Here is a 23,778-nt window from a genome sequence, read left to right as displayed (position 1 = left end):
TACAGTAGAATTAATAAAATAAGTAAGGGTAGAAAATAAAATCAAAACTCAGTTAAAGTTAACTGTATTAGATAAGTTCAAGAAATAAATAGATTACTAAATAAATATGATAAATAAATGTTGTTAAAACAATGATTTAGATTATGCACTCCTGGGCTAAAAAGAAAGTACTCCAGGACCTCAGTGCTCAAGGTCTACAGAACATGGACTGTGGCTGTAAAAATGTCTGCTGAGTCAGTCCCAAACACACAACGATAGCAGCTCTGATCTGTGCGGTCTGCTTTTGTCTTAAAAACTCCAGAATCTAGAAATATAGCTGATTAGAGAGAAGTTCAGGTCTTACTCATGAAGGTCAAAGTATTAAAGAGACTCTGGTGCTCAAAACCACCTATTTGTTGATTTCCATGTGTTTTTAATCGACGGCTGACATTATGACCTTCACAGTTCTTGCTGGTGGTGTATTTTTGGCCTCTTAACAACCCTCTGTGATCCATGGATTTTGCAGTGTTTTTGCTCTGGGCAGAGTCAGACACACGCAGGTCTGCAGGCTGTGGAAAAAGCTAGAAAATGAGAGCAGTGTGGTGTGGCAGGAGGGAGGCAGACTGGCAGTCATGCTGCAGAACTTCAACCAGACAGAAAGACAAGGTCAGAGGACTGCTTTACCTCTGTATCACAGAGATGTCATAAAAAAAAACCACCTCTGGAACACAAAGATATCCTCCACATCAGTCATGTTGTGTTATTAATGAGCTCTCATGCACGTTTATACGTTCAGAGCTGTGCTTCCTGCCCGGCCTGCTTCAGACACAAATAGCTGTGTCGTACAAATCGTCCCTTCAGTTAATTAGTATCACAGCCACTTGGGAACGAGTCACACACAGAGCCTCGTCTTGTTTGGCTCAAGAACATTCACAGCCGCTCACAAAGCCTCCTCATAGCACGCTGTCCTTTCCCATTAACTATATAAGGGCTGTGCTCAGGGCCCACAGGGGGAAGCCCATCAGAGATAATTAAGTACATCCTCGGTAAATTAAAGCACTGTTGAGTCTCACAAACTGAATTACTGAAAGGATTGAGGCTGCTCTGATTTTCTTGGAACTAATTTTTCCTTTAAGGAAGGCTTTTATCTAACACAATGCAACTTCTTCATGAGAGAGTTTTTCATAACTGATGAAGAAAAAAGTCTTTCACTTTCTGTTATTCATCCCTGATCCTGTGACTGCTTCTGGTCCAGAGTGTCAACCAACAAAGCAAACAAATGCCTTGAGTTTCAGACACTTTGACTCTGATAGTCTGAGTTGACAGCCGGGTGATTCTGGGTGTTTTGACTGCTTGGAAACATGAGAGCATTTACCACCAAAGCAGAGCATTAACTTAATTAACAAGAGCTTTTAAGGTATTTTTATGTTGTCTGACATAAAGCTTGATGTTTACTCAGGGTGTGTTCAGCAGCGACAAACGTTTATGGAAATATAAATAGTGGTGCGTGAACACACTGTTGTGTATTTTGTGTTCCAAATGCACACTACCCGTTTAATACATCAGGGTTTATATGCACACTGCTGAACCTCAGACACACCCTCCAAACAAAGTCAAAACTCTGTCAAAGCATGTTGCTGTGTTTCTCAGTGTTTTGGGCAAACAGGTTATGGTGCCTGAAAGCTGCAGCTACATGTTTTAGAGCGAGTAGATTCCATACCTCAAATCTTCTCCTACATATTTGATTACATACCTGATGTTGTGCACGTTGACAGCTAGCATAAATTAAAAGGTTAGGTACAGAATGGAGGCATTATCTCCCAACTTTGATAAACAGCAACTTTGTCAATCAATCAGAATATAGAGAGAAACGTAGGAGAGATATGACAGCAAGAGTGCAGCTGAACAAATTGTTGTATCGGACCATAGACTGTATAATGATAATGAATGGGCGTAGTATCCATGACTTGAAATGCTGAACTTAACCTAACTTCTGTCAAGCTAGTGTGAGGTAAAGAGGCAGGACTTTAGTCTTTTTGCTAACAGCTACAGGTTGCCTGCCTGTCAATCAAGTCAGCCACGCCCTTATTTGGGCAAAACTCGTAAGTTTAATATCTTTCATAGGGATGGGCATTTCAAACCAAAATACTATTCGATAATCATTGGCTTCTATTCAACAATTATTTGAGCACGCACGCACGCACGCACGCACGCACGCACGCACGCACGCACGCACGCACGCACGCACGCACGCACGCACGCACGCAAAATTCACCCCCGTACAGTGTGTGTCGATAGAGAAATTAGCTAGTCAGACTAAAATAAGTTTTTGAACCAGTCTGTAAACATGTTTATTTCTGCTGTAAAGATCGTCTTCTTTGAATGGGTGTGTATGTGGTTTCTGGTGTTTCTGAAGCCAGCCTCAAGTGGACACTCGAGGAACTGCAGTTTTAAGCACTTCAGCATTGGCTTCATATTTTAAGACAGCAGCTTGGTGAATGAAAACAATCTATTGTAAATTATTGAATTATTATAGAAAAGGGAGAGCTTAGCCCTGCTAGCCCATGTGTACTAGCCGTTCTCGATGGCCCCCCTGCAGACAGTCACCTCGGTCTGGTGGGATTTTAGCCGGTGGACATGAATCCCACAAAACTGAACATGCTTAGAATCAATATATCTATCTCTGCTGTCAGTTCAGACCGTGAAGAATCTGTGTCTGCAAGGGGATTCAAATGAACTATTTCAAGGAATGAGATAAAGTGTTTGAGGCTTCAGCATACAGGATCATTTCTTCTTAGAAACAGCTCCTTTCCTCGCCTGCAGATAAAGAAGTGTACACACACACACACACACACACACACACACACACACACACACACACACACACACACACACACACACACACACACACACACACACACACACACACCCACACCCGCACCCGCAAAACAGAAACAACACCCAGTGGGTTTTTATTATTGCCTGCTTCTCAGTTTAATGATGCCAAAGCTGCTGCCCTCCCCTCACTTTGAGTCATGGTGTTTTCTCTCGGGGTTACAAACAGTAAACAAACAGCGTTGAACTTTTTCTCCTCCCTCTCCTGCCTCCGTCTCCTCCTCTCTCCTTTTATCTCTCCCCAAACATCCCTCTATCCCATCTGTCTTTCTTCTTGTGTCTCTGTTGGAGTAAGAGCAAAGATTGATTGACATAAGAGCTACTGTATTTGTGTTCATGTGAGTCCACATGAGGGGTTTTAAAAGCATGAAAGTATTGTGTAGCTTGAGTTTCAGACAGGAAGTTGACGGCGTCAGACAAAAAGAGATGTTTTTGTTGTTTTCTTTGTCAGATTGTTGAATTTCTAGGAAGTCTGTTTTATCATTTGAAGTGTCTTAAATTAAAAACAGAAAACAAAGGTGTCTTTCCAGGAAATATCCACATCCCTCCTCTTTCTCTGAACAAAGTTTCCTAGAGCAGCAGAAGTGGATCTCAGAGTGGCTCACACAGCAGATTGGTGTGGAGCCATCAGTGATGACAGGCTGCTGCTACCTGCTCCTGATGTTATTGACACCTCTCTGCTGTGGGACTGTTGTTCAGCTCAACCGACCCAGTCAGCAGAAAAAGTTTCAGTGAGTCAGCGAAACTCACGCAGCACTGCCAAAAGCGGCCGGTCAGTGAGTGAGCTGGATGGCTGCTGATTTACTGTCTGATGTAAGAGCAAATTGCCTTCAGCTCTTCTGATAAAAGGGAGCTACAATGTGCGGCGTCCAGAGTGAGATAGTATGTAATCTGAATGATTCATCTGCTGCACGTCAAAACTGTTGTGAGAGAGAGAGAGGGAGAAAATGTGGCTTGTCTGTGACGCTAATGTCCCTCAGGGAAACTTTGTCCTAGATGAAAAACAGCAGAATAAAAATATATATATACAAAACAGTGAACTTTTGTCTGCATTCAGAGAGACGTTTAACACAGTCAGAAGTTCAAGTAACTCTGTGCATAGAGGTGCAAATGAAATGTGTTTAAAAGAAGTACAGAGATGACTTTTAGAGGACATCATAGTTTATTAGAGAGGACAGGACAGTGGATGGGCTGCACGGTGGTGCAGTGGGTAGCACTGGTGCCTCACAGCTAGAAGGTTCCCGGTTCGAATCCCCCGGCCGGGCAGGTGCCTTTCTGTGTGGAGTTTGTGGAGTTTCACTCCAGAGAAACTATAAAGTTATACAATTATAAAATCCTGTTAATATTGCTTAAAAAATGATAAAACAAATCTGGATTTAAAAGTGACAACAAAGGTGTGTGTATTGAATGCGACCTTGAGACTACTCAGGCTGTAGCTGCTTCACATTCACATTACAGTCACAGAACAATGAATGACTCCTTGGTAGATATTCAGGTAGAGTTGTGACCCCCGAAAACACACACAGAGTCTTTAAGTGGAATAAAGCTCCTCAGGAGACAAACGCCTTTAGAAGTCTTACAAACAGATCAACAAATACCTCCGAGCGCCCTCAGTGCTCTGCGTCCTTCATGCAGACCAGAGGAGCATAATTCCTCCTTTATCCAGCCCTTCTTTCCTCTTTTGTTCTGCTCAGCTCTCCTCTGCACCTTTTTAGTTTCATATAACTGAAGAGCTGTATTACAGAGCAGGAATGTCCTCAGACACTGGATCCACTCTCAGACACACTGTAAGGAGAGATTTGACAGATAGCCAGAGCTTAAGTTGCCAGAGAATGAAGTACTGTATTAAAAAAAAAAAAGCCAGAGCTTAGCTGTGCAGCACTTCACCGCTCTGCTCCAGGAGATGTTGAAATTGGAAGAGTAATAACACAAAAAGGAAAAGTGTAGAAGAGGAAAGTTTTGAAAAGTTCTCTTTGTGCAAAAATGAAAGATTTCAACTTCTGACGGACTAACAAGTGCCGCCGACTAACTGAAAAACAGGATGCACCAGTTTTCTGGATTATCCTCCTTTTATTCCTCTTGGATGTTGAAATAGAGCGGCAGGTTTGCTAATTGGATTTTGATTCGCCTGAACTTGTTTTATCTCTTTTAGTCTTTTCTGTTTGTCCTCCCAGAAACACCTCACAGCCCTTTTCTTCTTGTAGTCACACCCACGCGCCTTTTAACGTCTCAAATACACTTTCACAACGCTAATTTAGCTGCAATCAGTTTTTAGTCTTTCAAAATATCACAGTCTGACTCCTGAAAGCTCACTGAGTCCACGTTTCTCCCCGTCAGGTGAAGGAGGGGTCGCTGATGACGTCTGAAGGAAAGAGGGAGCTGTCAATCACTTCTTATTCACTGGGTTTGAAAGTAGGGATGAGCATTTCAAGCCAAAGCACTATTCGATAATCATTGGCATCTATTCAACGATTATTCAAATAATCCCCCCCCTCCCTCCCTCCCTCCCTCTCTCTCTCTCACACACACACACACACACACACACACACACACACACACACACACACACACACACACACACACACACACACACACACACACACACACACACCACACACACACACACACACACACACACACACACACACACACACACACACACACACACACATGTCCCATTAGCGGCCCGTTTGTGTGACAGTCACGTTAACCAGCAGCAGGACAAGGTGCTGCTAGTAGCGGTGTAGTGTGAAAAGTTTTATATCCCAAATATGTGTTTATATGTGACTTGTTTAAAAACTTAAATGTTCTGCATAAAATAAGTCAGAGAGGATATGTTAGTTTTTGCCTGGCTTTGGTAATACAGGGTTCCCATGCGTCCTGGAAAAACTGGAAAACCTGGAAAACAGTTGACCAGTTTTCCAGTCCTGGAAGACACCTGGAAAATGGGAGAAAAAGTCAAATGTCCTGGAAAATTATTCCAACATGAATGTGTGCGACCTGAAAAGGTTAAAAAAACACATCCCCATTCAACATTTGTGGCCATTTGTCATTCAGATCTATTTAGGTCAATTTATGCACTGATCCTCTGATTATTATTATTATTATTATTATTATTATTATTATTATTTATTTCACTAAGGCAGCTTCCAGAGTCCTTCGCTGGCTTTTGTTTTTTACTTAGCTAATTACATATTTTTTGAGAAAAGAGAAAGCTGAGATGAGAGTTGCCCATCATTGTTGCTTGGTTGCACGAATAAAGTGAAGTGCTGTACATCTGTGGTTGCATTATTCTATAATCAATTTGCCATAATTTTTAAGCATGTAAGAGATGATTTCATGGATAGCCATAGACCGCATGTCTTCAATGTAGACTTCCACTGAGAGGAACTTATTAGACTATTTAGGAACTAAATTAGGAACTAAATTTAGACTGTCATACCAGCTTGATCATCACTGAAAATGTCCTTGAAATGTCCTGGAAAATGATCTCTGGAAAAGAGTGGGAACCCTGTAATAGCAGCAAATTCTCCCTGCAAAGCAGCAAAGATGCACCTGAGGTAGATTTAGAAATTTAGAAAATCGCCTGAAAATGTTTTCTTCTTCTTTTGCTTTTTAATGCAGTTAGCATTCTTCTTCTTCTGTTACTTAATGCGGTTAGCAAACAGCTTTAAGACACTCTATTGCCACCGTCTGGTGGAAATACCGTATTACAACCAGGCACCGGTAAAAACGATGAAAAATTGTACTTTTAAAATGAGAAATATTCAAAGTAACTCTTTGATTTTTACTAAGGGAATGAATATTCATATATATGAAAATCATTGCCCATCCTTATTTTAAAGCACCTCTCTGGTAAATAAACTTATATAGCGCCTTTCTAGTCTAACCACTCAAAGAGCTTTTACATACTACTCGTCGCATTCACCCATTCATACCCATTCACTCACTGATGGTAGAGGCTGCTAATGTAAGGAACCATATTAGCTGATCTCTCATTTGTACACATTCACACACTGCTGAACAACAGCGGGGGCAATTTGGGGATCAGTGTCTTGCTCAAGGACACTTCGACATGTGACTGTCCGCTGCAAAGTTTGCTTAAAGTCTGTAGAATCTAAATAGTATCTAGTAGACAGGCTGGTCTTTATTGCCAAAAATATTTAAGGAACAAAAGAATGTTGAAACTGAAGATAAAAACCACACACCTCATGTTATGCTCATGCTTACATGTGATGCAGTTGACTTTATTTATCTTCAGGGATATAGGAGCCACTTTTTATTTATCTGCAAAAATGTGAAGTTTGATGAAAGATATATTTGCACTACATCTATCTCAATGGGGAAATTGATCTTTATTTCAGCAATAGCATAAATAATTTAGTTTTCAAGGAGGTTTATTCTACAAAAGTCATGTTTTTTGCCAGAGGAGGTACTTTTATTTTTACTTTTTTGAAGTAGTTTTGGATCATGGTGCTTAATGTCACAGTCAAAGAAATTATTATTTTCATGAGATGGAAAATTCAGTCTCTTTAAAGGTGACATATCACGCTTGTTTCATCAATATATATTGGTCTAAGAGGTTCCCAAAACATGTCTTTAAAGTTTATGCTCAAAAAAACACTTTGAAATCAGATTTTGGCATGCCTGAAAAGCCCTCTTCTTCAGTCCTCCTCAGAACAGGCTGTTTTCTCTCTGACCACGCCCCCTCAGGAAGTGGATGAGCCCTCGGCTCTCCAGCACATTGATCTAATGTTTACATGTTGGCTGCATAGACACGGCCACTCACAGACCCGCGTTACTTCAACACTCTGAATCTGATCCAGAATCTGATCCTGACGGAGAGGCGCCTGCAGCAGGACCTTTCTGAACAATTGGTCACAGATTTAGTGTTTCTTGTTGTTTTATTTGTCAGTATGTCGACGTGTGTCTTGGTACACCGCTACAAACATGTAGCTATGTAGCTATGCTAACTAGCGCTAGCACTTATCCATGAAAAATAAAAATCATCCACTAGATCTTCAAATCTGCAGACGTGGGGAGTAAAACCGACCTTTGTGTTTATTAAGACAGCCTACAAATAGCATGCCTCCCTCCTAAGCTCCTTGTTAGCACACGTGTGCAGGGAATGAAAAACAGAGGAGGGGTTGAGTTGTATTTTATACAGTCTATGGGCTGATCAAGCTCCGAGCTCTGACTTCCTGTTACAGACCGGATATTGTTGTGACGTAACAAAAACAGGGAAGTCTGAAACGGCTCGTTTCACACACATTTACAGAAAGGTGTAGAAATCAGAACAGGGGCAGAATGGATTCTTTACATTCTCGGGGGGTTTGTAGACATGCCAGGGAAACATATTTCAGGTAGAGAACCATTAAAAAGTCGATTTTGCATGATATGTCACCTTTAAGTTGTACTGCTTTAATTACTATTTTCAGGAGAAAAACACAAAATCGATTAAAATCGTAAATTTAGTTTTTTGTAAAAAAAAAATTTGATTTTATTCTAAGGCCATATCGCCCAGCCTTACGACCAACTCTACTCACTGAGCCACAGCCGCCCCAAAGCACAAAGAGAAAAGCTAAATGTGTAAGATGTTGCGTCTCAAGATCCTTGTTTCTGCAGCTTCAGGGAGAACAGATGTTTTTATCACCTTTTAATAATAAAGTTTTTTGCAACAGTTCAAAGTTTTGTTGCTGGAAGCCTTCAGCACAGATCCCCAGTTGCTTCCTTGCCTCTCGATCCGTCTGTTGTTTTGTGGTCGACTTCACAACTAAGACATTAAAGGCAACATCTCACCCAAGTTTTTTTTATTTGTTGTAGTGAAGCAGCTGTGGAGCTCGCCCCGCAGCACAGACTTTAGTTCATCCCAGGTTTCCTCACCGTCATTAATTAGTTTCATACGAGCCGGAGGGGAAGTCTGAAGATGAGTCCAATTAGAATCGAGTGAGAGCACTTAGACAGAGCAAAGTCTGGTGAGGTGTGAAACACAAGCAGGCACGCAGCCTCACAGAAGTTAAACAAAAGTGAAGGTGGAAAGATGTCAGCCGGTTCTGACTCAGAGTAAAGAAAATCATCAGTTGGCTATAAAGCTGTGTGAGGAAGATTTATCAAGGCCAGACTTGTGGGCCTTGTTCAGTTTTAAAAGTCCCCACTGTAAAGCTTTTAAAAACCTCTGTGTTAGAACAAGAATCTCTTCTCCTCTCCTCACCTGAGCTGAGAGACATCAGCTTACATCACACAGCAGCAGATCTGAACCTCTCTGAGCAGCAATAAAGACAAGTTAATGCTGAGGATCCTCAAAGTGACCTCCTGTAGCTGCATCTTAACTTTCAGGCTCGTCTCAGAAACCGTAGCTAGTTCAGAATAATCAAAATCTCAATAAAAATGTCACGTCCAATGAAAATATGTCTCCTCTGTGCCACATGCCAGACTATGTAATCACGCTTTCGACAACGCCTGCTGCTTGAATGAGGTCTAATAAACAAAACAGACCGTTAACAGATGCCAAATAAACCCACTTCATTTAAAACGTCACTCAGCTCTACCTCAAACACCTCAAAGCTCTCTCCCTGGAGCGTAGTTTGTCATTCCTTCAACAAACAACAGTTGGCTTTTATGAAAATGTATTAGCGATGTGGCGAAGGATGAGTTTCCCCCGATCCTGCTTGTCGTCCTCCTGAGTTTAATGCTCCTTTCCTGATGTCAGATTGAGAAAGCTCAACACAAGAAACAAACTTCACTAAAATCTGAAAGTCTGTAGGATATAAACAGTCCTCACTCCCCTCTGACTTCAGTCCATATGTCTGCAGTTTGATTCTTCAGCACATCAAACAAAAAGTCACAGCTGCTTTCTTTTAGGTGCCGTTTCTCCGTCTGTTTCATGTAGAAGAGAGAAAGGCCTCAGCTGCAGGCCTTGGTGAAAGGCATAATGTATAGAAAATGTTGGGGATAGGATCGAGGGGCGACCACCAGTGTTGAAAAATGAAGGCAAGGCAAGGCAACTTTATTTGTATAGCGCATTTCATACACGAGGGCAACTCAATGTGCTTTACATTAAAACATTAAAAGCATTGGAAACATTCAGACAAGCATAAAAGAACACAATTAAAATGGCAAATATAATAAAACAGAAAAGGAAAATTAGAAATGTGTTCAAAATGAAATTAGGTTAAAGTAAGCTAAGATAGGAAGGCAGTGTCAAATAAAAAAGTCTTAGTCTTTGATTTAAAAGAGGTGAGAGTTGGAGCGGACCTGCAGCTTTCAGGGAGTGTGTTCCAGATATGTGGTGCATAATGACTAAACGCTGCTTCACCATGTTTCGTTCTGACTCTCGGGACCGAAAGCAGACCAGAACCTGATGACCTCAGAGGTCCAGATGGTTCATAGAGTAGCAGCAGATCAACAATGTATTTTGGGCCTAAACCATTCAGTGCTTTATAAACCATCATGAAGTCACTGAAAACCACAGATCCTTGAGTGTCCACTTGAGGCTGACCCCAAAAGCGAAGGAATCCCCATTAACACTCATGTTGTTAAAGAGCTCATCTTCACAGCAGGAATAAACATGTATGCAACTGGTACCCAAATCAGTCTTGGTCTGATAGCCTCTAATGGGGCGTGAATTAAAGCATAAATGTGAGTGAATTTCAAGTAAAGTCAATGTAAAGACGCAAATAGACTGATAACCAAAAGATACCTCAGATATGTAGAGCTCAATATGTAGGATATGCCTCTGTTGTTATCATTTGAAATATGTCTCTATTTTACCCCTGGATTATTTCTGTGCTGTGTCTTCTGAGTTGCTGATCAGTCTAGAAGAGGTGAATTGATGATGATTCATAATATATATATTCTTAATTTATTAGATTTGAATCCTGGATCACATCAGTACAACAGCATTACAGCCAGATTCCACCAGATCCTTGTCCAGTCTGTCTCTGATATATCACGGCACCGGATCTGATAGGTTTAAGTTCTAGGAAGTGTGTTAACTTCCACTGGATCTGCTCTGTTGCGTTCCAGCTCCGTCTCTGATCCGGCAGGTCGGAGTCCTCCGGATCAGATACGCAAGACTTCTATTTTTTGCCAGATGCCGGAGCACGACGCATCAATCTCAACAGAGCAGATGGAGCGGGACAGGAAGTCAGGTTTCACCAAAACAAAATGAAAACATCCGGTTAATTTTCAGAATAAAACACTCTGTGTTATCACCAGATCGTATTTCACTTAACTACAACAACAAACCGTCATGATGAGCGGGGCCAGGCCTGGAGTCAACAGGTCAGAGGTTTTCAGAGGACCAGAAAGACAACATGGATGAGGAGAGGAGGAGGAGAATCCTTGATTCAGTGATTACTGTGGGGAAACCTCGGTCACATGACCCCAGCTGTCCGGTGGTCCTGCTCGGTGCTATGTTCTGAAAACGCAGCATTTTCAAGTTTTAATTTCAAAGTAATAAACTTAATATTTCTAAGTAATACTTAACTGGCAGAGTGTTGAACTAACATATGGACTTGTGTTTCCTCAACACATGAGCCTGGAGCGTCTCCACCATTGAACGGTGCTGAAAGAAGTGACCCTTGGCTGAACTTAGTCGTTGACCCACGCTAATGTGTTCTTTCCTTTAGTAGGAGTTGCTTTTGCACTATCAGGAGTGGGAAGCTTGAACAATTGATTTACTACAAATGTTGTGTTGTTTGGGATATCTGAAAGTGGAGCTCAGTCCACCTGTTTTTAAAGCTCAGTGTCCTGTCCAGCTGTCAGGTGATCAGTGAAGGTGAAAACAGTTTGTGGAAGGAAGAGAAAACCAGGGATCCGAACTTCTCCACAGTGAAAAGCTGCCGTTTGATTAACTGAGATGAAATGATAAAACCCTGCTACTTACCATCCCCCTTAACAAATTTCAGCAGATCCCCCACAGCTCTCAGCAGCCTCCACAAGTCTTCATGAGAAAGTTGTACAGATTTTACACCTCCCATAAACCCCCTCAATCCCTCTCTTCTCCTCTCCTCTCCCATCATCCCCGTCATTGTGATGGTAATGGAGTCCATCGTGCGTGACCAAAACGGTCAACTTAATTGATGAAGAAGAGATCACCGAGAGCGGAGAGAGGAGAGAGGGGGTTTGCATACATCAGACATGAGGGATTTTCTTTCACTGAGCACTTAAAGAATACATTATGAAGCTAGAAGAAACCTGAAGAAGGCTGTCAGGAGGCTTCATGTAATGTGCTCTCAGACTGCTCGGCATGACTCAACATGTTGCTTAATCAAAAGCCTGCACACTTTAACATGCACAGGTTAGTTCTGGATCATTCTGAATGAATGAAGACTTGTCGGTGTGTTACACTTTGATAATGCACGTTCATTTCTGCAGCACCTGCTCGTCTGAGACAAGTGTTCCCAAACAATGAGACGCATTATGAAAGGCAATTCAGCTGCTCTGTCCTCTGCAAGGGATCACATGTAATTTTCATGTGCATATTTATGTTTTTAAAGAAAGTACTTCTGCAATTCTGTCAACCAATTCCAGCTCCCAGTCTAAGCCTACAGCGGCATAACTAAACTTCATCTTAAAGGAACGTTTGAAGCCTCCTCTCAAAAGCATAGAGTGTGTCTGCGTCTCAGACCCTGACTGATAGATGATTCCAAAGGAGAGGGGCCTGATAACTGAAGGTGCTGCCTCCCATACTACTTTTAGAGACTGTAGGTAGTATGAGCAGACCTGCATTCTTGGAGGGTAATGTTTGAGTAGGGTGATAAGGCACTCTGAAGTCTGCTGCCTGAATATTAAGAGCTTTATAAGTGAAGAAAAGCTAGCTAGTAGTGCTGGAGAGGTGCTGCGCAGAGGGAGGTGTGTGTGCTTTGAAGGCTTGAACTGGCAGCTCACCTTTCTGCTGGGAGGGTAGAGTTTCAACAAAAGCTGCCATCAGTGAACTCTATACCGCCTTTGAAACATTTATCTACCGTTTATAAAGAAAAAAAACATCCATTGTAGATATTAAAAACCTACATTTTACTTCAGGAAGTGGAACAAACTGGAATAAAAGTGGACAAGATGGAATAAAAACGATATTGGGTCTGATTGAGGCAAACAAGTTCTCTATTTTAATGTAGTTTAAATGTGACTCTCTTTAAGTGGTGCTGGTGTTCCTTCTGTTTTAAAGGTGACATATCACGCTTTTTTCATCAATATATATTGGTCTAAGAGGTCCCCAAAACATGTCTTTAAAGTTTATGCTCAAAAAAACACTTTGAAATCAGATTTTGGTCTGCCTGAAAAACCCTCTTCTTCAGTCCTCCTCAGAACACTCTGTTTTCTCTCTGACCACGCCCCCTCAGGAAGTGGGTGTGGCCTCGGCTTTCCAGCACGTTGATCTAATGTTTACATGTTGGCTGAATATACACGGCTGCTCAGAGATCACGTTACTTCAACCCTCTGAATCCGACCCAGAATCTGATCCTGACGGAGAGGCGCCTGTAGCAGGACCTTTCTGAACCATTGGTCACAGATTTAGTGTTTCTAGTTGTTTTTATTATCAGTATGTCGACGTGTGTCTTGGTACACAGCTACGAACATGTAGCTATGTGGCTATGCTAACTAGCGCTAGCACTTATCCATGATAAATAAAAATCATCCACTAGATCATCAAATCTGCAGACGTGGGGAGTAAAAGCGACCTCTACCAGAAAGGCAGCGGGACCTTTCTGAAGGATTGGTCACAGATTCTGTGTTTCTTGTTGTTTTATTTGTCAGTATGTCGACGTGTGTCTTGGTACACAGCTACAGCTACGACATGTGGCTATGTAGCTATGCTAACTAGCGCTAGCACTTATCCATGGTAAATAAAAATCATCCACTAGATCTTCAAATCTGTAGACGTGGGGAGTAAAACCGACCTTTGTGTTTATTAAGACAGCCCACAACTAGCATGCCTCCCTCCTAAGCTCCTTGTTAGCACACATTTGTGCAGGGAATGAAAAACGGAGGAGGGGTTGAGTTGTATTTTATACAGTCTATGGGCTGAACAAGCTCCGAGCTCTGACTCCGTGACAGACTGGATATTGTTGTTACGTAACAAAAACACGGAAGTCTGAAACGGCTCGTTTCACACACATTTACAGAAAGGTGGAGAAATCAGAACAGGGGCAGAATGGATCTTTTTTATTCTCGGGGGGTTTATAGACATGCCAGGGACACATATTTCAGGTAGAGAACCATTAAAAAGTCAATTTTGCATGCTATGTCACCTTTTAAGGCAAGTTTATTATTGAAGCACATATCAGCCAACAAGGCAGCTCAAAGTGTTGCAGACAAGACAAATAATCAAACAAAGGTCAGAGGCAATGCATGCTCAACTAAAGCTGCAACAGTTTCAGTTTTGCATTTGTCATATCTAAGCAGTTTAATTAACATCATGACACACAGGAGCAGAGTCAGTTCACCCAATTACAACCACAAACACTACAACAACATGTTATCTCTTTTAATTTAGTTCTGTTGAACACCAGCCAGATATTTGTTCAATCAAATGACATTTGTGTTCACTAAGACCTGAGATCTCTGCTTACAGCCTGATCGGATCGCCTTGAGCAGTGTTTATCTTGCAAACATTGGAATATGACATTTTGAAAACTCAGTCCTCAGACGATGCGCTCCAGCTTTCATTAAACATGAGCTGTGCTTGTGTGATGTAGAGATAAACTGACCTTTTAAATGGATTGGATTTTTCTCCCAAGCGAGCAATTTGGTGTGCAACAGAAGTCCCCACAAGCATCACATATAACACAGGCAGTACACATGATAAACAAACATAAATCATACATATTATTTAAATACATGACTCCCGTGGATCACGTCATTTTTCTGCAGTGAGATATGAGACATAAGCCCCCACGATCCTTAGTGCAATTCCTTTGTGCAATGGCAACAACCCTACAGTGTGCTGATGGCACATATGATCTAAGATATCGGTTTGATTTGGTCCTCTGAGCCTATCCTAGTTCCCTGTCCGGTCCCTCTCTGATCCACTGCGATCTGGCTCTGTGCTCTCTCATCCTTCAACACTCACCGGTTGCATTGATTAGTACTGAATCAAGGATTCTCCCCCTCCTCTCCTCATCCATGTTGTCTTTCTGGTCCTCTGAAAACCTCTGACCTGTTGACTCCAGGTCTGGCTCCACTCTTCATGACTTTGGTTTGTTGTTGTAGTTAAGTGAAATACGATCTGGTGATAACACAGAGTGTTTTATTCTAAATTCTTAAATTAAATTAACAGGATGTTTTCATTTTGTTTTGGTGAAACCTGACTTCCTGTCCATCTGCTCTGTTGAGATTGATGCGTCGTGCTCCAGCATCCTGCAAACATAGAAGTCTTGTGTATCTGATCCGTTGCATTCCCACCTGCTGGATCAGATATGCTGGAATGCAAGAACTGGATCCAGTGGAAGTTAACACATTGACTGCTGGCAAAAGTCTAAACTCTGCATGAAGAGGGTGGTGACGGTCTCTTTAAGGATGGCCTTTGCCCTCTGAGGGGCTCTGACTTGATAATCAAGATCATCAAGGTTAATGCCAACAATCTTTCATCAGACTTTGACAATGTTACCCAGCCTGTTTTTGCTAGCTGAGGTTAGCAAACCAAAATAAAATAAACTCAATAAAAGAGGAATACATTTTTTTTTTTTAAGTTATATTTTTGGCCTTTTGGCCTTTATTCGAAACGACAGCTGGAGAGAGACAGGAAATATGGGGAGTAGAGAGAGGGGAAGAACCGGCCGGGAATCGAACCGGCGACCCCTGCGATGTGGGGCGCTTAGACCGCTAGGCCACCAGCGCCCCATAAAATATTTTTTAAAACAATCTATCAACGTTAAAACACATCTCACTTGACATTTGTCTCAGGAGAAGCAACCTGTTTTTTGTTTGTTTTAATTTGATGGGGAAAAAAATGCAGAAAGGTAGTTGTTTAAACATGAGAGGTGTAATGGTGCAAAAACTGGCAGCACATTTTTAGCTTCTTCTGTTTCAAGTTAAACCCAAACTTTAGAGATGTTCACCTTTCAGTCAGAGAAGAAGAAGAAGACAGACATGAAAGGATAGAGATAATGTAAAATATTGCTCTCTCTTTATTGACCCACCGATAATCAAGTGCTGTTTGTTTTTTCAAGGTCAAGCTTACACGACTCATCTAGACGGGATCTTCAGTGACACATAAAATATTGTCCTTTCTTTCTCAGACTGGTAAAGTTTTGAAAGTTTTGATGCTCTCAGGCTTTTTGAAAGATGAGCCTCAGTGAGCTGAACGTCTTCAGCTGATGTCAGCAGTAACTCTTGTTTGTTTTCTGTCACATCTCATGATCGATCCGTCTGCGACTCATCTCAGAACAACCGTCTCTCATCCCTCAGTGCGAGTAGCTCAGTGTGTCTGACTGTGTCCCTGTGCATGCTCAAAGTGTGTGTGAGTGTGTGTGTGTGTGGTTTTGGGTGACCCTTCCTTGGCATTCCAGCCATTCCCCTGGTACCTGGGAACTGGTCTGTTCTCCTCCAGCGGGGTATTTTTAGGTCCTGAGAAGCAGCTGTCTGCGTCTCCGTCTGCACACACAGCCGGCCGTCTGTTGACTGAACAATGTGGTGAGGCTGGAGAAACGAGGCAGACGATTTGTTAAGATGCTGCCTCAGTCAGCATCTTCCAGGATTAGAAAGTTTGCAGCAAACAGAAATGTTGTTTTGTGTAATTATGTGTGAGGTGACGCTGGAGTCTGTGGTAAATCTGCTTATAGCTGCAAGGTTGGCAACTTTCCTCTCAACAGCAGCAGCCCTGCACTCTGTGGTTTCTCACTTTGCACTGAGTCACGTTCGCCTTGAAGCTTTGTGCTCTACAGATGAATAACAAACCATGAGATAAGTTCTTTGGGAGTGCAGCAGCAGTTCAGAGGCTCGTGTACAGTAATTGAACCTCACAGTGATGCATCAGCAAAAAGAAACTTCTGGTCCCTCAAAGTTAAAGCTCCTGTGAGGAGGTTGAGCTGCTTATGACACAGACTGCAATTAATACTGATGTCTCTGTACGACCTACAAAAGGAAAGGGTACTGTCAGAAATATGATCAATTATTTACACATCATTATTATCAGTATTATTTACTTCCTGTTACTGCTGCCAACTTTCAAGGGGATTGATAGCAAGCTGCAGAAATCGCCTTTTTGCTCTTTAATTTTTTAGCAAAGATTAACTTTTAAGAGGCTGGAACTTTTTTGTTTTTGTTTCTGTTTTATTTTATTTGTGGCTTTTCTTATGCCGTTTATGATCAGACAGCTGATCAGAGACGAGAAATGCAGGGAGTAGAGAGTGGGGGAAGACATGCAGCGAAGGATCGCGGCTGGGAGTTGACCCCTCTGAACATGTGGTGTGCTTAAACTCCTAGGTCAACCAGCGCCCCACCAACAGGGGGCGCCAAATACCAATACAGAATGAAAGTTCCTTACACTAGCTTTAAATCACAGCCATGTTTAAACAACTACAAGCAGGAAATTGCAAAGTGCCCCAGAGACTTTGGGAAAACATGTTTCATAATGTGAATTGCAGCTAATATTGTATCAATCAATCTTTATTTTTATAGTGCCAAATCACAACAAATGTTATCTGAAGACTCTTTCCAAACAGAGCAGGTCTAGACCGTACTCTGTTATATTATTAACAAAGACCCAACATCAAGACAGGATCAGATCCAGTCCCATCTTACAGACAGGACTCAGTCTGATCTCATCTTAATCCACCATGAGCAGAGCACTTTGCAGCATTTAGCAAGTTACAGTGGCAAGGACAAACTTCCTTTAACAGGCAGAAACCTCCAGCAGGACCAGACTCATGTTAGACACACATCTGCTGAGACCGAGTTGGGGTATTTGTGCATCAGATACCTGTGGCTGCCAACCTGACACTGAATTTACTTTAACAGTTTACTCCAACATTTTAGAACTTTTAATTATTATTAAACTCCAACATGAGGGTCGTATTTTTTTCATGCATGCAAGAGGTGCTTTACTCTCAGGTTTAATTCGTTCTTAGAGGGGAGTGACAGAAATACATTAAATTATTTTGCATAATTTCTAGTTTTCCACATTAACAGTGAACACATTTTCACTTTTATTAAAACTCAACTTTTGTGACACGAGAAAGAACATGAAGAACACAAGCTGTTGTATAAGGACAAACCCATCACTTTGCTGATGGATTGGTCACCTAATGTACTTATTTCAAGCTGTACCTTGAAAAGTTTGTTACAGCAGCTGGGTGATGAAACAAAATATGGCAAACTGTATTTTATAATCTGCTGCAAAAAACCCCACTCATTTTGCTTGAATAAATGACTTGTATACCGAGCAGCAACCTCTGATATTAAGAAATGAGTGTAAAATACTGCAAAAGACTGCTTAGTGAATGGGTAAAGTATCTGTGATATCACCCATCTGTGTCTGAAGCCAATCATCGGTGGGTGCCATATTGGAAATGTTGAACTCAACCTAACTTCTGTTGAGCTAGTGTGACGTAAAGAGGCGGGCTTTGAGCCTCCTCCCTAACAGCTACAGTGTTCCTGCCTGTCAATCAAGTCAGCTGTGCCCCGAACGTCTTTAAGCCCCGCCTACCTCTCACCCTGCAACATGATTGGCTGTTCAATGCAGTCTTCTTCGTCTGTCTACTGTTGGGTGGCCACTAGCGTTTAAGTCTCATTAGCGCCTCCCTTTCCAGTGGTTGGGGGGTGTAATTACAGGTTTATTTATATCATTTTTTTTTATCAAACATTTTTTATATTTATATTGAGAAAAAGTAGATCGCGATAATTATCGTTATCAAATTATCACCCAGGCCTACCCCGTACAGTGTGTGCTGATAGAGAAATGAGCTATCCAGACTCAACTTGTTTTTTGAACCAGGCTGTAAACATGTTTATTTCTGCTGTAAAGATCAGCTTTTTTGAATGAGTGTGTATGTGGTTTCCTGTACTTACGGCGCCAGCCTCTAGTGGACACTCGAGGAACTGCAGTTTTTAGCACTTCTGCATTAGCTTAAATTCTCGTGGGCTGAGGTTGCTGATTAGGATTGAGTCACTTTAACATCCCAATTTAAAAGTCAGAGAAGCCCCCCAACATGCCTGTTTTTACAGCGTTGGTGTGTAAAGCTCTTTCATTATTTGTTACAACTATACAGGTTCTGTTTTTATGACTCACCTGTTTTTTGTTATCTTAAGAGTTATGCATATTTAGGCATGATTAAGAGCATGACTGATTTGACTGACAGGTGAGTGTGTTGTCAGTTTAAGGTGATAGCTGATGTAAGTGTTGCTGAAACTCATAATTTGCCTGCAGTTCATCAAATCGTATCCTTCTCTAATCAGAAACCCAAACTGGTTTTACATAATCTCACGAGTGTTTGTTGAATGTTGTTTATGTGGCTGATGGTGAAATGTTTCCTGGGAGCTGCTAATAAATTACATTTGAAACCCCTGTGCTCAAACACAGACTGACATCACCACTTCTCTCTCTCATGCTGGATGTCCTTCAGGTGCTAACAGACGTTGTGTATGTGTGTGTGTTTTTTTGCACCTTGGCAGGGGGAGAAGAATGCCGGCTTCGACGTGCTCTACCACAACATGAAGCATGGCCAACTGGCAACGAAGGAGCTCGCCGAGTTTGTCCGTGAGAGGTAGGGTTTGTGTGTATTTGTGAATATCTGTGTGGGAGGTGACACCGGTGATGGGGCCCGGATGGAGAAACTCTGATAAAAAAGACGGTAGTTTGTGCCAAGGTTGGGTGAAAGGCTTCAGAAAAAAAAAGATATTTTTCTGTTTTTCAACTCTTCGTGTTTCCAACAAGGTTTCATGACTTAATTCAAAGTTCTGAAGAGGAATGTAGATTTAAGTGAGAGCTCTTCAACAAGTCTCTCTTTGTTACAACTGCTCATGCTCTGATCTCTGACCCCAGTCCTCACTACTGTGCTACTTTTCAAGTGCACCATCTTCAAAAACTCACACACTCAGGCCTGAATAGCTGGACTATCTGAGCTTACTGCAGTACAGAGGTATATCTTCTATCCACGTTTGTAACTGCTGGGTTTAAAGCAGTTGTTCTCAAAGTGGGGTCCTGGGACCCCTGGTGGTCCGCGAACCGTAGTGTGGGGGTCTGTGAAATAATTTGATTACATTTCTAATAAATTATAAAATTGTGCTGTGTCATTACAAAACAGCATACACCATTGTTATGATACCATTTAGTGGCTCGAAGGGATATGTGAGTCTTGCTACTGTTAATTTTCTGAAAGCGTTTAAGATCAATTACTTGAAAAGTATAAATGCTGTCATGTTGAGTCCACAAGGAATGAAATGATCCTCTGTTTTAAAGCATACAAGTGGTATTTACTTGATTCAAATTGAAGTGTTATCTGTTTATCACTGTGGTACAGGTCTGAAGGATTTACATTGATACGTTTTACAATACAAATAGTTCCAAGGTCAGCTAAGAGCGCAAATGGTAGTAAGCATGTGCTTTAGTGATGGGAAGTTCAGCTCTTTTCAGAGAGCCGGCGCTTTTAACTCGGCTCCCAAAGAATAGACGACTCTTTCGACTCCCGAACGGCTCTTAATTTAGGATCTTTTGTAGCCGTATGTTTTACCTCAACTTTGCAAAAAATAACGGTTTGTGTTGAAAATCCTTTTATGTGCAGTGTTTTTAGGAGAAGCCTTATAACCGCCCAATTTTGTGCATTTATTCTGTTACAAAACCATTCTTACCCTAATCCTAGGGTTAGGAATAGGGTTAGGGTTAGGGTTTTGATTAGGGTTAGGGTTATGATTAGGGTTAGGGTTAGGATTAGGGTTAGGGTTAGGGTTGGGGTTAGGGTTTTGATTAGGGTTAGGGTTAGGGTTAGGGTTAGGGTTAGGGTTGGGGTTAGGGTTGGGGTTAGGGTTAGGGTTAGGATTAGGGTTAGGGTTAGGGTTGGGGTTAGGGTTAGGGTTTTGGTTAGGTTTAGGGTTGGGGTTAGGATTAGGGTTAGGGTTAGGATTAGGATTAGGGTTAGTGTTAGGGTTAGGGTTAGGGTTAGGATTAGGGTTAGGATTAGGGTTAGGGTTAGGATTAGGGTTAGGTTTAGGGTTGTGGTTAGGATTAGGGTTAGGGTTGGGGTTAGGATTAGGGTTGGGGTTAGGGTTTTGGTTAGGGTTAGGGTTGGGGTTAGGGTTAGGGTTAGGGTTAGGATTAGGGTTAGGGTTGGGGTTAGGGTTTTGGTTAGGTTTAGGGTTGGGGTTAGGATTAGGGTTAGGGTTGGGGTTAGGGTTTTGATTAGGTTAGGGTTAGGGTTAGGGTTAGGGTTGGGGTTAGGGTTAGGGTTAGGGTTAGGATTAGGGTTAGGGTTAGGATTAGGATTAGGGTTAGGGTTAGGTTTGGGGTTAGGGTTAGGATTAGGGTTAGGGTTGGGGTTAGGGTTGGGGTAAGGGTTGGGGTTAGGGTAAGGATTAGGGTTAGGGTTAGGGTTAGGGTTGGGGTTAGGGTTAGGGTTAGGGTTAGGTTTGGGGTTAGGGTTAGGATTAGGGTTAGGGTTAGGATTAGGGTTAGGGTTGGGGTTAGGGTTAGGATTAGGGTTAGGGTTAGGGTTAGGGTTGGGGTTAGGGTTGGGGTTAGGGTTAGGATTAGGGTTAGGGTTAGGATTAGGGTTAGGGTTAGGATTAGTGTTAGGGTTAGGGTTTTGATTAGGGTTAGGGTTAGGATTAGGGTTAGGGTTATGATTAGGGTTAGGGTTAGGGTTTTGATTAGGGTAAGGGTTAGGGTTTTGATTAGGGTTAGGGTTAGGGTTAGGGTTTTGATTAGGGTTAGGGTTAAGGTTAGGATTAGGGTTAGGGTTAGGGTTTTGATTAGGGTTAGGGTTAGGGTTAGGGTTTTGATTAGGGTTAGGGTTAAGGTTAGGGTTAGGGTTAGGGTTAGGGTTAGGATTAGGGTTAGGGTTAGGGTTAGGATTAGGGTTAGGGTTAGGGTTAGGGTTTTGATTAGGGTTAGGGTTAGGGTTTTGATTAGGGTTAGGGTTAGGGTTTTGATTAGGCTTAGGGTTAGGGTTAGGGTTTTGATTAGGCTTAGGGTTAGGATTAGAACCAGAACTAATGTTAAGCAAACAGAACCAGAACCAAACTAATGCAAACAAACCAGAACCAAACTCAAGTAACCAGAACCGAACAAGGACCCCATCAGAACCGCACCAGAACCGAACCAGAACAGGACCAGAATCGAACCAGAACTGAACCAGAACTGGACCAGAACCGGACCAGAACCGAACCAGAACCAAACCAGAACCGAATCCGAACCGAACCGAACCCTAACCGATCCCGAACCGAACCAGAACCGAACTAGAACCGAACCAGAACCGAACCAGAACCGAACCAGAACCGGACCAGAACCGAATCAGAACCGAACCGGAACCGAACCATAATCGAACCAGAACCAACTCAAGCAAACAGAACCAGAACCAAACTAGAACCGAACCAGAACCGGACCAGAAAGGAATCAGAACCGAATCGGAACCGAGCCAGAACCGGACCAGAACCGAGCCAGAACCGGACCAGAATTGAACCAGAACTGACCTAGAACCGAACCAGAACCGGACCAGAATCGAACCAGGACTGAACCAGAACCGGACCAGAACCGAATCAGAACCGAACCAGAACCAACTCAAGCAAACATTATTAATGTCCTCAGGTTGGCATTGAGATAAATCAGATGCCTCAGCTTGGATGGGCTGATCTGATTTCTCCTCTCAGTGAGTATTTGCCCGGTCTTTGAGAAGAACCCTAACCCTCTCAGAAGGAACAGATGAAGCCAAGATACACAGCCTCCCCTCCATCACCTGTATCCTATATCCTCACATGCGATTGGCCGCATGGCCGCCATGCTGACCAATCAAAACAAAGTTCTGCTGTGAGCAGAGCTGGGGCTGAGCACTGAGAGAGCTAAGCAGAGAAAGGAAAAAATGCTATATGGACACACAACTAACCATTTGGCTAAATCTGTGCCTTGATTAACGTTAGCGTAATGTGTTGGCTTGCTAAAGCTAATGAAGTGTGTTAGCATCAAACCTGTTGAGTGTAACTTAGTTGAATGCTTGAAAGCTCACTGGAAACATTAAAAAAGTTAGTGACAGGAATCGTTTTCAACAGCTAACAGTCCTGTGATGTGTTGGCTGGCTAAAGCTGATTAGCATCTGTTGCTGTTTGGAATGTCCAAATTTACGTTAGCTCAATGAAACTAGCAGCACTTTTTGTTCTGGCAAGTTCTGGCAACCCTTTAACCAAGCACCCATTCATTCCAAAAATGTGCTATAAGTTATGAGTTATAATTCTTCAACCATTATTATTGTTAAATACACTGAGAACTTGTCTTGCTAACCAGTAGCAGGGCAGAGGGCAGTCAATTACCTCATTAAAATTGTCTTCACTCAGAGGCTAATTTGTTATAATAAGCACTTTGTCTTCTAATTAGTGATAAGCAGTGAGTGAAGTGAGGCAAGTAATGAGTTTCCCACAGGAGTTTGTGCTCTCACAGCTGGAAGTTAACACACACACACACACACACACACACACACACACACACACACACTCACACACTCACACACTCACACACTCAGACCCATGATATAATCCTGACATTGATTCAGACCGCCTGTGCACATTCCTCTCAGGGGGAAATTCACTTATCTGCTGGGATAGAAACAGACAACAAATCAGCAGTCAGGAAATGAAATGGTGGCATTGTGGGTAAAATAGTGTGTGATCCCTCAGGACAGAACTGAAGCAATTGTGTTGATATAAATGTCCTCCATCTGTCTCACGCTCTGCTTGCAGGAGAATTGGTTTTGAAATGAG

At 42.2% G+C, this 23,778-nt stretch overlaps 1 protein-coding gene across 1 annotated transcript in view; it reads left to right on the top strand.

Moving 5' to 3' along the window:
• The window catches only part of fcho1 (FCH and mu domain containing endocytic adaptor 1), a 74,443-nt gene that overhangs the window by 31,766 nt on the left and 18,899 nt on the right, over positions 1 to 23,778 (top strand). The window contains exon 3 of the mRNA XM_034705487.1: positions 19,489 to 19,580. Within this exon, the coding sequence (XP_034561378.1) occupies positions 19,489 to 19,580 (92 nt within the window). The remainder of the gene's footprint in view (positions 1 to 19,488; positions 19,581 to 23,778) is intronic.

This window comes from Notolabrus celidotus, chromosome 2 (genome assembly GCF_009762535.1).
Source record: "Notolabrus celidotus isolate fNotCel1 chromosome 2, fNotCel1.pri, whole genome shotgun sequence".
NCBI lineage: Eukaryota > Metazoa > Chordata > Actinopteri > Labriformes > Labridae > Notolabrus > Notolabrus celidotus.
Note: the sequence above shows the minus strand (reverse complement) of the source record. Positions and strands in the feature narration are given on the sequence as shown.